Source organism: Anguilla anguilla, chromosome 4 (assembly GCF_013347855.1).
Source record: "Anguilla anguilla isolate fAngAng1 chromosome 4, fAngAng1.pri, whole genome shotgun sequence".
NCBI classification, from domain to species: Eukaryota; Metazoa; Chordata; class Actinopteri; order Anguilliformes; family Anguillidae; genus Anguilla; species Anguilla anguilla.
The window spans coordinates 24586063-24599094 of record NC_049204.1 but is presented as its reverse complement, the minus strand read 5'-3'; the positions used below and the strand labels follow the sequence as shown (position 1 = coordinate 24599094).

General features: G+C 56.0%; 1 protein-coding gene across 2 annotated transcripts in view; it reads right to left on the bottom strand.

Annotated features, from left to right (window-relative positions):
• Window positions 1–13032, bottom strand: part of insrb (insulin receptor b) — a 111140-nt gene that overhangs the window by 28165 nt on the left and 69943 nt on the right. For both annotated transcript variants that reach the window (XM_035414932.1, XM_035414933.1), the window contains exon 3: window positions 696–1020. In XM_035414932.1, coding sequence (XP_035270823.1) covers window positions 696–1020 — 325 coding nt within the window. The remainder of the gene's footprint in view (window positions 1–695; window positions 1021–13032) is intronic.

Genomic DNA, 13032 nt, shown 5'->3' with positions numbered 1-13032 from the left:
ACACTCCAACACTACTTCTGAAACATATGCACACGCCTGTCATTACACATTCTAAACATGCCTCTGTCACAACTGCATACAATGTAATCTTCTAAAGGTGGAATTAGCTCCTGGGTGTTCTGCCTGGGAACTGTGCTGCAGCAAAGCTGCTCACTTAGCACATCACCACGCAGATTCTACATCTTCTCCAGACACCCGGCTGGCGTGCGGCACTGGAGCTCAATGACGGTGCAGAATGTCCACCGTCACAGTGCTGTTCTCGGTCACGGCCCTTAACTGATTTTTACAAGGTGCCCCAAATGGGACCGTTTCAGCGGGAGGGGTACGGAGCTGGGGAGACACGTGCCGCAGTGCGTAGGGCAGCCAGCTCTCGGCTGTGTGCCACTCGCTGCCTCACCCCCACCCCCAATCCGCCCCCCCCTCCCCTTCACCCCCCACGCGGGCGGGGGTTCCATCCCCCTCCACGGCACTTTCTTTCTCAGCTGTGGTCCCTTCTCTGTCTGTCACCCTCTCTGCTTTCCATCAACCTCAAAAAAGCTAATTTAAAAAAATAATACACATTGGAGGGAAGGCCCACTGTCTTCTGAGGGGGAAAAAATACAGAGATGAGTATCTGGCAGGCCTAAAATATCTATGGTACAACACAGAGTGTTGTGATGTCACAGGAGGGAGAGGGAGGGGCTCCGGTCACTCACGTGGTGGAGTTCATGGTGGTGTATCCGGAAGGGCACTCTGGGATGCAGGCGCCGTTGTGGATCACGTACTCCTGGCAGTCGCTGCTCTTGCTCTGCTTGCACTGGTTGTGCAGCTGCTGGCAGAAGCCGAAGCTGACGCAGCGCCAGCCCTTGAAGGTGTAGTGACCCGGCGGGCACCTGTCCACGCACGTGCCCTGGTGCATCAGGTTGCGGCAGGCCACGCACTTGCTGGGGGAGGACGGGTCCGTGCACCCCCCCAGGCACTGGTCGTGGCAGCAGCGGTTGTCCTTGGTGCAGGCGCGGTGTTTGCATGAGGACTGGCACACTGAGAGAGAGAGGGAGAGAGAGAGAGAGAGAGAGAGAGAGAGAGAGAGAGAGAGAGAGAGGCTTGAGCGACCACATTCACTGACACAGAACGCTGCAGACAGCCGTCCGTCTCTTAAACACAAACCCAGACTTTCGTCTGTATTCCAAACACGTAGTCAGACAACAAAGTAAATTCAGGCAGGGCCTGTCCAGGTTTCATAATATCTGATGAGACAGTGGAGTAAATAAAATAAAACATGGCAGTTGTCTGGTGTCTGGTGTTAATGAAAATAGGCTGGTTTTTCTGTCGGCGAGAGGCATCCCAAAGTGCTCATTCAGATTCCGCGGGTTTTCTCTGCCTGACAGATCACTGGTAACCCGAGCAGCTACTGAAGCTGACTCCAGCTCCCTCTAACTGCACCAGCACAGCTACTGAAGCTGACTCCAGCTCCCTCTAACTGCACCAGCACAGCTACTGAAGCTGACTCCAGCTCCCTCTAACTGCACCAGCACAGCTACTGAAGCTGACTCCAGCTCCCTCTAACTGCACCAGCACAGCTACTGAAGCTGACTCCAGCTCCCTCTAACTGCACCAGCAGCAGCTACTGAAGCTGACTCCAGCTCTCTCTAACTGCACCAGCACAGCTACTGAAGCTGACTCCAGCTCCCTCCAACTGCACCAGCACAGCTACTGAAGCTGACTCCAGCTCCCTCTAACTGAACCAGCACAGCTACTGAAGCTGACTCCAGCCTCCTCTAACTGCACCAGCACAGATACTGAAGCTGACTCCAGCTCCCTCTGTAACTGCACCATCAGCGGCACAGATACTGGGAGGACTCAGCGGAGAGGGGACCATGCTGGCGAGATTATGGACTGAGGGAAAAGAGAGAGATATATATAAAAAGAGAGAGAGAGAGAGAGAACAGTAGGGATGGAGGCAGAGTTGGAGGAAAAGCCTCCCGAGAGTTTGGAGATTGCCACAGAGCTTGGTCCAACCTAAACACAGCACAACTTTTGTTTTATTTTTTGAAAGACCCAAAAATGGACAAGCACCACAGAGGCTGCTGACTGGAGGCTTTGCTGGTTGCAGATTTATTTTACTTTTTAATTAGCCAGGACCTTAAAGCCCCGCAAAAACATTAGAGGAGAAGAGAGCAGGCCTCAGTCCCTGTCCCTTCCCCCAGCACTGTGGGCACACGGTACAGAGACGAGCCGCAGCTACACACACACTTACACACACACACACACTTGCAATGTAGGCACACGCACGCACACAAACACACACTCATACGCATGCACATGCACAGACACAGACACACACACACACACACACTCATACGCACCCACACACACACACACACGCAGGCTGAAGGTAGAAGCAGAGCAAACAGGAGCAGAGTTCAACAGGTCTGGCCGGTAGGTAACCGGGTCTCAGAGAGCCCTCTCTGTTTGCCCACAGAAGATCCTCTGACTGCGGCCATCTCCTCCCAGCCCCAGAGAGATCGGGTTTTATGGGCTGTCACTTACTGCGCCAGAAGGAAAACAATGCGTATGTTACACACACGCGCACACCCACACGCACACCCAACACACTCAAACACAGAGGGGGGTGCCTAATTAGAGTCTGCCTCGTTCGGTAAAGAGCAGCGAAGGCCAGCCGCGTCCCGTTCACGGCGGCGAGCGGCGTCCGAGAAGAGAGAGCAGAGATCGCCGCCGATTCCGAGGCGTGCCCAACGCCGCCGCGGACTCCGGGGCGAGAGGAGTCGGTGCGCCCAGCCTCTCTCTCTCTCTCCCTCTCTCTCTCTGGCGGCGCGACCTCATTTGCATGCGCAGGCCCCGTTCGGCGAAGGGCGTTAAAAATAAACCGCAGCGAGGAGCTAGTAAACAAACCCTGCAGATAAGAGCTGCTAGGACGGCCCAGCCGCTGGGCGCAGCAGACTGCCTGGCCACAGGACACACTGGGACTCTCTGTCTGCTAGAAGAGCTAAGCCTCCCTGGCAGGCTTCAGGTGTTTGGGGAGTAAATGCAGGGAGTATTCTCTGAAGCCCACGACCAGATTAGCTCATCCCAGAGCAAGGGCAAGTGCCATTTCCCTCCAGAGCAGTGAAAAGGAGAGGTCTGAACGGGAGGGAAAACACTGCTTTCTGTTCAACACATGTACAGAAGTGCACAGACACACACTCACACACACATACGCGTATACACACACACACATTTAAACACACTCACACTCACATACATTTAAACACACACTCACACAACACACATATGCACGCACACAAACACACTTTCACACACTCACACAGACAGACACACCAGCATAGTGTGTAACAGAGTGTCAGAGCGTCATAATGGCTTCATCTCCGCCGGGCAGGCGGTCACCCACACTGTGATGGAGATGCCCGAGGTTAAGGACCTGCGCCCGCTCCTCCTTCCCCTCTCCACCTCATCACGTACAGCCGCCCGTCACGAGGGAAGACCGGACCGTTAAAGTACGGTTCTCTCCGCCACATCGCTAACCAGCGCCAAAGCGCTAACCAGCGCGCTGCCACATCGCTAACCAGCGCGCTGCCACATCGCTAACCAGCGCGCCGCCACATCGCTAACCAGCGCGCCGCCACATCGCTAACCAGCGCGCCGCCACATCGCTAACCAGCGCGCCGCCACATCGCTAACCAGCGCGCCGCCACATCGCTAACCAGCGCGCCGCCACATCGCTAACCAGCGCGCCGCCACATCGTTAACCACCGCTAACCTCACACTCAGAACAGGGCCGCCGTTTTCCTGGACGTAAATGCGCGATACAGGCGTACGGACAGCGCCACACCGGCCAGCACCGGTTTAGGAAGAGAACCTGCGACTGGTGGCTCACCGAGTCCGGACGGGGCAACAGGGTTACATCCTGAGCGCGTAAATCATGAATACTAACGATTCCTGCGCAGACGGAGCCGTTCCAAGAATGCGTTTCATTTCCTAAATGGCAACGTGGCTTCGGGGGGGGGGGGGGGGGGGGGGGGGTGGGGGGAGAAAAGCCCCCGAGCTTTTGTTTTCTGATGCTCTCGCTAAAACATTTCCAAACGACGGCTGAGCTCTCTATCCCACGCGTGCGGATGAGAACACTGATCAGAGAGCCGAACCCAGTCAGGAACTAGGTCAGGAAAAATAGAAATCATCCATAACCAAAAAAAAGCCCTTCAGACAGAAAAGCTTTCAACAGAGAGAAGTGCACATCATTACATATATCATTACATAATATTATGCATGTATATATAGAGGTATTAATATGACAGGTTTGATGTATATACACATCGATATATACATTACATACTGCATATTATACATATATATAATGATGAATGAGAAGTGTGTGCGTGCGTACATATTTTATATATGTGAAGTATATATGTGAAGTATATGTATATATTATATATGTGAATGTGTTTGTTTGGGCAACAGTAAATTAATTTTTTAAAAATATATATATAAACAGAACTGTGAGGATGGGGAGGCACTGGGCTTCCTAACAGCAGAGACCTCACACAGTTCACGGACAGATCTGCTCGACTTCACTGGTGTCATAAAGCCCCTGCGTCATGTGACGCGGGGTCAGCCTCGCAGGAGCAAAACAACACAGAGCCCTCTCCCTTTCAGCAGGCAGGGGACGGCCATCACACTGCCTGTCTGAAATTGGCAGGGACAGACAGGGGGCGGGGGAGGGGGGGTTCGGTTGGGGAGTGGAGGGGGATGTGTACAGAGGGGTGGGGGGAGGCTAACGAAAATGGAAGAGAGGGACAGAGAGAGAAAAAACAAAACAAAAATAAAAAAAATGTAAAAAAACAAATGTGGAAGGAGCAAATTGGCAAGACACTAAAAAACGAAGCGATATCCGTGGACTGCGTGTCGAAAATAAGGGTCTGCTTGAGCAGTCTGATGTTTTCCCCTCCCTAACCCACCCCCCTGCCCAAAGCACACTTAGAAAATGCAATGTGCCTCTCCTCAGCTCTCCCTCTCCCCCTCCCTCTCTCTCTCCCTCTCTCTCTGTCTGTCTTTCCCTCCCTCCCTCCCTCCCTCTCTCCCTCCAGGCAAAGCTATACGTACAGTGTGGCCACGCTCTCACAGTGACTCCGGATCCCCCCTGTGGGAGAGTCCATGCCAGAGCACAGCGCAGACCCATGATCCGCCCTCACCCTTAACCAATGTGTTTCTCGCTGTGGAAGGCAGCCATTCAGCGGCCTCTTCCATCCCAGCGAGAAAGCCGCCCAGCGTTAACCCTTCGCAGCCCGGCAGGCAGGAGCAGCAGCAGGCTGCAGGACTACATGAGGACAGGCACGAGCTAGAGAGAGAGAGAGGGGGAGAGACAGAGAGAGGGAGGAAGAGAGAGACAGAGAGAGCGGGGGGGAGAGACAGACAGAGAGAGAGAGCGGGGGGGTGAGAGAGAGAGAAAGAGACGGGGGAGACAGAGGGAGAGAGACGAGAGAGAAACGGAGAGAGAGAGCGACAGAGAGAGGGAGAGAGAGAGCGGAGGATCCGCCCGTCCAGACACGCCGCATGCTTGGCGACGCAGCCTCACCGGGGCGCCTGCTCCCGTTCGTCCCCACCAAGAGACCTCCGCTAATATTTATCTCTGCACCGCCCCCCCCCCCCATTCCCCGCCCAGGAAACTGCAACTCCCACTTTCCACTCATTCCTGCCCGTTATTGTGGTCCGGGGCGCCGGCCACACCTGCTCAGACAAGCGCAGCGTCCAGGGAACTTCACGCAGGACGACCGCAGTACTCCGCCCCCCCCCCCCACTCCCCCCGACCCGACCGCGAGCTGAGCGCCGCTTCATCAAAGGCGGGCGCTCTGTCTACGCTCGGCGGCGGTCTCGCGCTCCACGCCGCTCGCTTCCGAAGCCGTGGCCTCCCGCCGGGCTGCAGCGTCACTGCAGGTACGAGGGTGTGGAGGGGGGGGGACTTCCTGGTATTCACCACAACACAACCTCCCCCCCCACCCCAGAGTCTGCGTCAGTAACGCTGAAGTGGACATTGTTCCGATTGGCTTACAATAGCAAAGTCGTATTTCACCCCGAAGGCATTACGTCTGACAGAAACCCAGGCGTCTTCCGCGTCCTCGACACGCACGCAAACACACAGGAGCATGCACACGCACGCACACACACGCACGCACTCGCACACACACGTACGCTCAGGTAAACACGCACACAGGCACGGGCGGGCAGACACACCAGAGCGGACGGATGAACAGGCGCACCTGCCGCGGCGGGGCTGGCAGACGGAGCCTCGCTGCCTCCGAGGGGCAGAGAACGGCGGGCGAGCCAAACCAACGGCAGTGTGACTAGACTGCGTGACCCGAGAACACCTCACTATTCCCCTGTGGAAGGGTACAGCCTGGACACGTATCCCTCCACAGAAACGAGTCCCTCCACAGAAACGAGTCCCTCCACAGACACGTATCCCTCCACAGACACGTATCCTTCCACAGACACGTATCCCTCCACAGAAACGAGTCCCTCCACAGACACGAGTCCCTCCACAGACACGTATCCCTCCACAGAAACAGACAACAACGGTCTGTTTACACGGCCCCCTACGACAGAGCTGATAAGTGTGACAACAACAATGCAAAGACGCTCTCAAGGCCTTCTGTTGCCCCGGGCAACAACAGTGGCGACAGCAACAGCCACCGCCGCCGCCGCCACCTCCACCCCACAGATAAAGATAATACCCGAGCCTGGAGCGGACAGAAAAGGCGGAACTCAAAATCCTAGCAGCCTCGCGGCGAGGGAACCCTTTCTGCCGTGGGGAACCCGCGCCTCGCCCCGCCTCGCCCCGCAGACTTCCGGAGGCTTCCGCAACGGGCGGAGGGGGAGCCGAGGACGCGTCGGAGCAGAGAGCAGAGAGCAGAGAGCCCGGCCTTTTTAGAAGGGTTCTCATCGGACGAAGCCGCCGCACGGGCAGAGCCGCCGCTAGCAGCTCGGATGCGTAAAGATTATTCACGCTAACGCCATCAGAGGGTTTTGGATTATGTGAGGACCCTGGGAGAGGCCCGGTACGGCCCACCCGCGCTGAGTGACAGCCTGGAGCGGGCCGCTGTGGGGGGGGGGCTGGCGCGGAAGCTTCGCGGGGGTGCGGGGACACCCCTGCTAAGCGCTAACCCCCGCGTCTGCCGTCTACAGCGGGGAAGTCGGGTCGCGGCACGGGCGACTGCTCGACGCCGCAGCGATCGAACTGCGTGAGACTGGCACGGGCGCGCACACGCAAACACGCTCACACGGTCACGCACACGCAAACACACTCAAACGGTCACACACGCAAACACGCTCACACGGTCACGCACACGCAAACACACTCAAACGGTCACGCACACGCAAACACGCTCAAACGGTCACGCACACGCAAACACGCTCAAACGGGCGCGCACACGCGCACACGCATGTACCGGGCGCACGCTACTCTCAGTCACGCACACGCAAACACGTTAAAGTTCATTTCTTTATTTAAAGGACCCCATTAGCTGATGCCGTGGCAATCAGCTACTCTTCCTGGGCTCCACACCTGACATACTGTACATAACACATCACAAGATAAACACTAAATTACATTAAAATACATTAAATAGCATCAACATACATTCATATAAAATGCAAGGATTACACGGATATAAAAGGAACACCGGCACACGCGTGTCCGTCCCACGCGTTGGGCTCCGAATCTCCACACGGCTCGGTCGCTCAACGACCGCACGGCTCTGACGCTCGCCTCGCTCTGACGCGGCGGACGGACGGCCGTTACTGGCGATGGCGGAAAATAAAAGCCCCGAGCGGCCCAATGGTCAATCTGCGGAGGTTACCCGGACCACGTGACCGCTGACCGGCAGCAGAACCCCAAGAGCACCTTGTTACGTCAGCGTTAGGGGTTTTCTTTCCACCTCCACAACAGCGGCAAGAACGAGCTCCACGGTGGCAAAACAGAGGCCTCCGGGCACTCGCCATGACATCACCGCGAGTTCTGACACGGTGCTGATGATGACAGCGTTCGGAGGGGAAGGCTGAGGCCTACTTCTAGAGTTTCAGACGGCGCGCTGTATCGCTGAGCGGTCGGCATGACTCACGCTCCTCCGCTTACTCTCGGACAGGCTGCTAAAATGTCCCCCTCCATACGGGCTCTTAAAAAGGAAAAAAGAAAAACACCCGACAGTCAGGTGCACCATTTCCCTAGGCTCAGGGGCCACAGTTTATGAGAGCTCTGTGTGTGTGTGTGTGTGTGTCTACGGCCTACCCATGCATGTGGGTGTGTGTGTGGGGGTATGTGTGTGTGAGTGTGTATATGCATGTGAGTAGGTGTGCGTGTGTGTATATCTGTGAGTGTGTGTGCACGTGTGTGTGTGCATCTGGCGTATGTGTGTACATGCGTGTGTGTATATATCCATGTGTGTGTGTGTATATATGCGTGTGTGTGTGTGTAGGTGTGTGTGCGCGCATGTGTGTGTGTGTGTGTGTATGCAGGTGTGTGTGTGTGTGTACGCGTGTGTGTGTGTGTGTGTGTATATCTGTGAGTGTGTGCGCACGCGCACGTGTGTGTGTGTGTACGCGTGTGTGCAGGTGTGTGTGGGTATATCTGTGAGTGTGTGTGCACGTGTGTGTGTGTACGCGTGTGTGCAGGTGTGTGTGTGTATATCTGTGAGTGTGTGTGCACGTGTGTGTGTATGTGTGTGCATCTGGTGTATGTGTGTATATGCATGTGTGTATATATCCGTGTGTGTGTGTGTGTGTGTGTGTGTGTGTGTATGCGTGTGTGTGCAGGTGTGTGTGTGTGTATGCGTGTGTGCAGGTGTGTGTGTGTGTATGCGTGTGTGGGTGTGTGTGTGTACGCGTGTGTGCAGAGGTGTGTGTGTGTGTGTGTGCAGGGGTGTGTGTGTGTGTGTGTGTGTGTGTGTGCAGGTGTGTGTGTGTGTGTGTGTGTGTGTGTGCAGAAAAAGCGCGCGCTAAAAGCGCGCGCTAAAGCACAGTAAATTAAAGGGATTAGGGCGAACAGCGTGTCGCGGCCGCGTCAATAATAACACCGGCGATACAATGGCCCATAGTCTTCTCGGTTCCGTGCCCGTTTCATGGCGTTCCAGAAGCCAGGCCAGCCGCGCAAAAGTTGGTTTTAATTACCAGGATTTCTCCTTTATCTGCGCCGACGGACGCCCGCGACCCGGCTCCTCGCTCCAGACCCGCCCACCCGCAGCTACCTCAGGAGACAAAGCCTGGCGAAGCCCGGCGTTTGGGTGCCACACAGCGAGGGCATGTTCTCCCCCCCCCTCACTCACTCCAGTAACTTGCCTTGGCAGTGGTCACAGAAGCAACCCAGTGGCCCTACACTCTTCTGAAACAGGACCAATAAAAATTATTTGGCATCTCCAATCCCACCCCAATTTGGAACGTCCGATTCGCGAAGTACGTACAAGCGTGCTAACATACGCCCCCAGCTGCTGGCTCAGGGGAGTGAGCCAGTCAGCTGCTTCTCTTTACACCGCAGCCACAAGCTGAGCAGGCGCAGGGCGGGGGTGGAGGAGACCCAATCATACGCGTGCGCAGTGACAGGTGCCTGGACAGCTAACGGGTCACTTGAGTGATACCCCACTGCTGTACCCCACCGACTAGGTCCCTCCCATGCAAAGCCAACTGCGCGCTGCCCCTGCAGAACTGCTGGCCGCAGTCGGCACTGGTACGGGCCGGATTCAATCTAAGACCACGTGCTCACTCCTGCGCTGCCAGCGACACTTTTACGGAGTGAACCACCCGGCAGCCCTGCGCACGGCAATTTTATTTATTTATTTATTTTAAACACAGGAATTTGTTGTCTGCGCCCTCGCAGTCTGTTAAAGTCGCAGGGGCTACGCAAACAATTTTCTAAAACTTGTTCTCGCTGCCTGGGTTGAGCAACGTCTTTCTGAACCATTTCACATCACGCCTAAAGCACATGCCACTGCTTAGCCTACATATTTACATTCGCAGCCACCGCTGGGACCGCTCCTGTTTGGTTAGGGGAGTAAGGACGCGACAACAACAGCAACGCTAAGTGAAAAGCTGTGACTGCAGGCCACATAGGTGCTCCATCCAACCAATCAGAGCTTCAGAAGGTGCCTGTGAACATGCACGTCCTCTGAAGTGAGTTAAAAATACACACACGCGCACACACACACAAACAGGCACACACACACAGTACACATGGAGTAAGGCAGCGCTGTAATCGAGTTCTAACCCCATTATTAAAACCCAGAGGACAGTTCTCTGTGGTTCAGTGTTATGATTAATCTGGATCGGTTTGGTAAGCGAATGTCAGCGGCAGTGATAAATATAGTGGTCTCGCACTGACGCACGTCCGAGGGGCCCCAGAAGCGAATCCCAGCGCTTCTGCCCCCGCTCTGGATATGGGCAGGGCAGGGAGCTTCCTAATATCTCTTACCATTTTAGGGGCTCCGTGGACGGACGGACGGCCGGCCGGACGGACAGATGAGGCAGGCCCCTCTCGCGCCAGGGCGTACGAGGCGCTGCCAGGACCGTTCAGGGGCCGTATCACCCGCCGCTGGCGTAGCGAAGGTGTAGGAAGCGAGGGGCGACAGAGCGGTGGATTCCAAACACAACGCTTTCTAAAGGCGATCTGGCAACCCGCCTCCCCCCCCGGAGGAAGGGGGCAGGGGGAGGGAGGGAGGGGGGGCAGGGGGAGGGAGGGAGGGCCGGAGCGGGGCGAACACCCCGCTCCTCTCCGCCCACGGTTGGACGCCAGGTCTTTGTCCCGTGCCTCTGGCTCGATACAAAAACTGATTAGGAGCAGCACGTACGCGCAGAACAAACAAGCCGCCCGCACGCAGAGCCCGGAACGTTCCGAGCCCAGATGATGATTTAATTACCGCTTCCCAGAGAGAGGCTGTGAATCACCTGCGATCTGGCAGCCGCTTCCTGGTCCTACACCTGCCTCTGGGGTTATTCACGGCAACGTCTTCATCCGCCCCAGCGGTGACTCACGCCCTCTGACTGCCACCTACGCCACCGCGTATCCCAGAGCGCACCACGCTCGCGCTAGTCCTGTCAACAGCACCCCCCACCCACTCAAAAAAAAGAAAGAAAAAAGGGGGCTGGCACCTGCACAGATTACGCTCTCTAACGCCAACAGAACAGCAAACACGACACACTGACCGCACAATAAAATAAAAAATTAAACAAAAGGTCTGTTTGATGTTCTGCACAATGGAAGCGGCCGTTGTTCTGGGCCTGCGTCAGCGCCCGTGTTCAGGTCCTCGCCGAGGTCGTGCGTGAGCGCGGCTCTGTGCCAGACACCGTTCCGGCCTGGCTCGGGACGGATGCCCCGCTTCGAAAGCACGCGTGTGTGTGTGTGCGCGTGTGTGTGTGTGTGTGTGCCCTCAGCCCTTCGGCACTCCGTTGCTGGAGAAACCCCATTAAAACAGAGGGGAGGACTGAAGAGCTGGGGCCTGCTGGACTGGGCCTCTGCACTTCCAGCCTTTCCAAACATATTTGTTTGCGATCTCTTCCTGGCTGATGTGAACCCTCATGTAGTGACTTGCGAATGCTCTTGACACAAGGGCACAAAAGGTTTAAAAAAAAAAAAAAAAAAGGCCTTGGGTGTTTTCCATTCCTGCCGCAGCTCCGGCTGTTAGTCGGGCGCTGGAACAAAATGGATTTCTCCGAAAATTCGCCTCCACTGAAAGCTGCAGCCTTTCAGCTGTTGCTCGAAATTAAAAGGTGCTTCCCAAAAACCCGCAGCTGGTGAAGGTTGTTTATACGGTTACCTGCCCAGTGAATAATGAAGAATAGCAGCTTCATTTGCATGAGCTTCCAGGCGCACCCGCTCAGACGAGGCTGCCGTTAACCCTTCCAAGAGCAGGTGTTTTTCGGAATGTTTTCTCCGTCGCTTTCAGTTACCAATAGCGATTGTTACATCAGCGTTAGAAGGTTGAGCTAAGAACATTCCAGTCACGTATTAGTGACCTCACACCTTAAAGGGTTAAGAGCAGGGGGAGCAGCGCTGCTGACGCGTTTGAGTAAGGGTGAGCAGCGTCCGTTCGCCAGCCGCCCGTCCTGGATTCCCTGTCAGCTGAGGGAAGGCCGCGACGCTGTCATTGGCTCGTTGGAAATTTCTTTTCAGGAAGTGTGTTTCTGACATCACACGCAGAACAGCTGACCCCCAGCGTGCGTACACACACGCCCTGCCCGCCTGCACACGCGCCAGCGCACGCACACACACGCGCCAGCGCACGCACACACACACACACACAGGTACACGGGCGCACGGTAAACCCACACGCACACAAACACACGTCAGTCGGCCTCCTCTGGCCGCAGTCCGCCCACCCGATCCCCTCTTCAGACCCCAGCCCGGTGAATTATTTACTCCTCAACTCTGCCATAAAACCACAGCCACTAGATCTCATTACAGACCTTCTAAAAAAAAAAAAAAGGAAAAAAAAAAAATCAATACACCTCAGTAATGTGCCCCCCCCGCGCTCCGGCCCTCCCCCCCCCCCAGCTCCCGCCCACCTGACTTCGTGCCATTCGCCAGTGACCACAACAAATGCTGCCCAGTGCACTTTTTCACCCTGACCTGGGGACACAGGAGCACTGGGGGGTGGGGGTGGGGGGGGGCGGTGGGGTGGGGGGGGTGCTGAGTGGACACAACGGCGACAGAAAACAGCAGTGAAGCGACAGGAGGGGTGGGGGGGGGCAGGGGCGGGGCCGTCGGATATTTCCACACCGATGGCGGACGCATCAAGTGCGCAGGATGCTTCGACCAGCTACGCAGGAGAAAAATGATTTCCCTTCACCTCAAGAACGACCGCTTCCCCATCCCCCACCCCCGGCCCCCCCTGGCCCTAACCCCCCAGAAACGAGCTTGGTGAGCCAAGAGGGGGGGGGGGGGGAGAAACGCACTTTCGCCGCGTGCTCAAAAATAGAAATCTTCTCTGGCACAAGACATCAATCTTCACTCTGGACGCTGTTGCGCAAAAACCTGTTTACAGGCAAACTAAT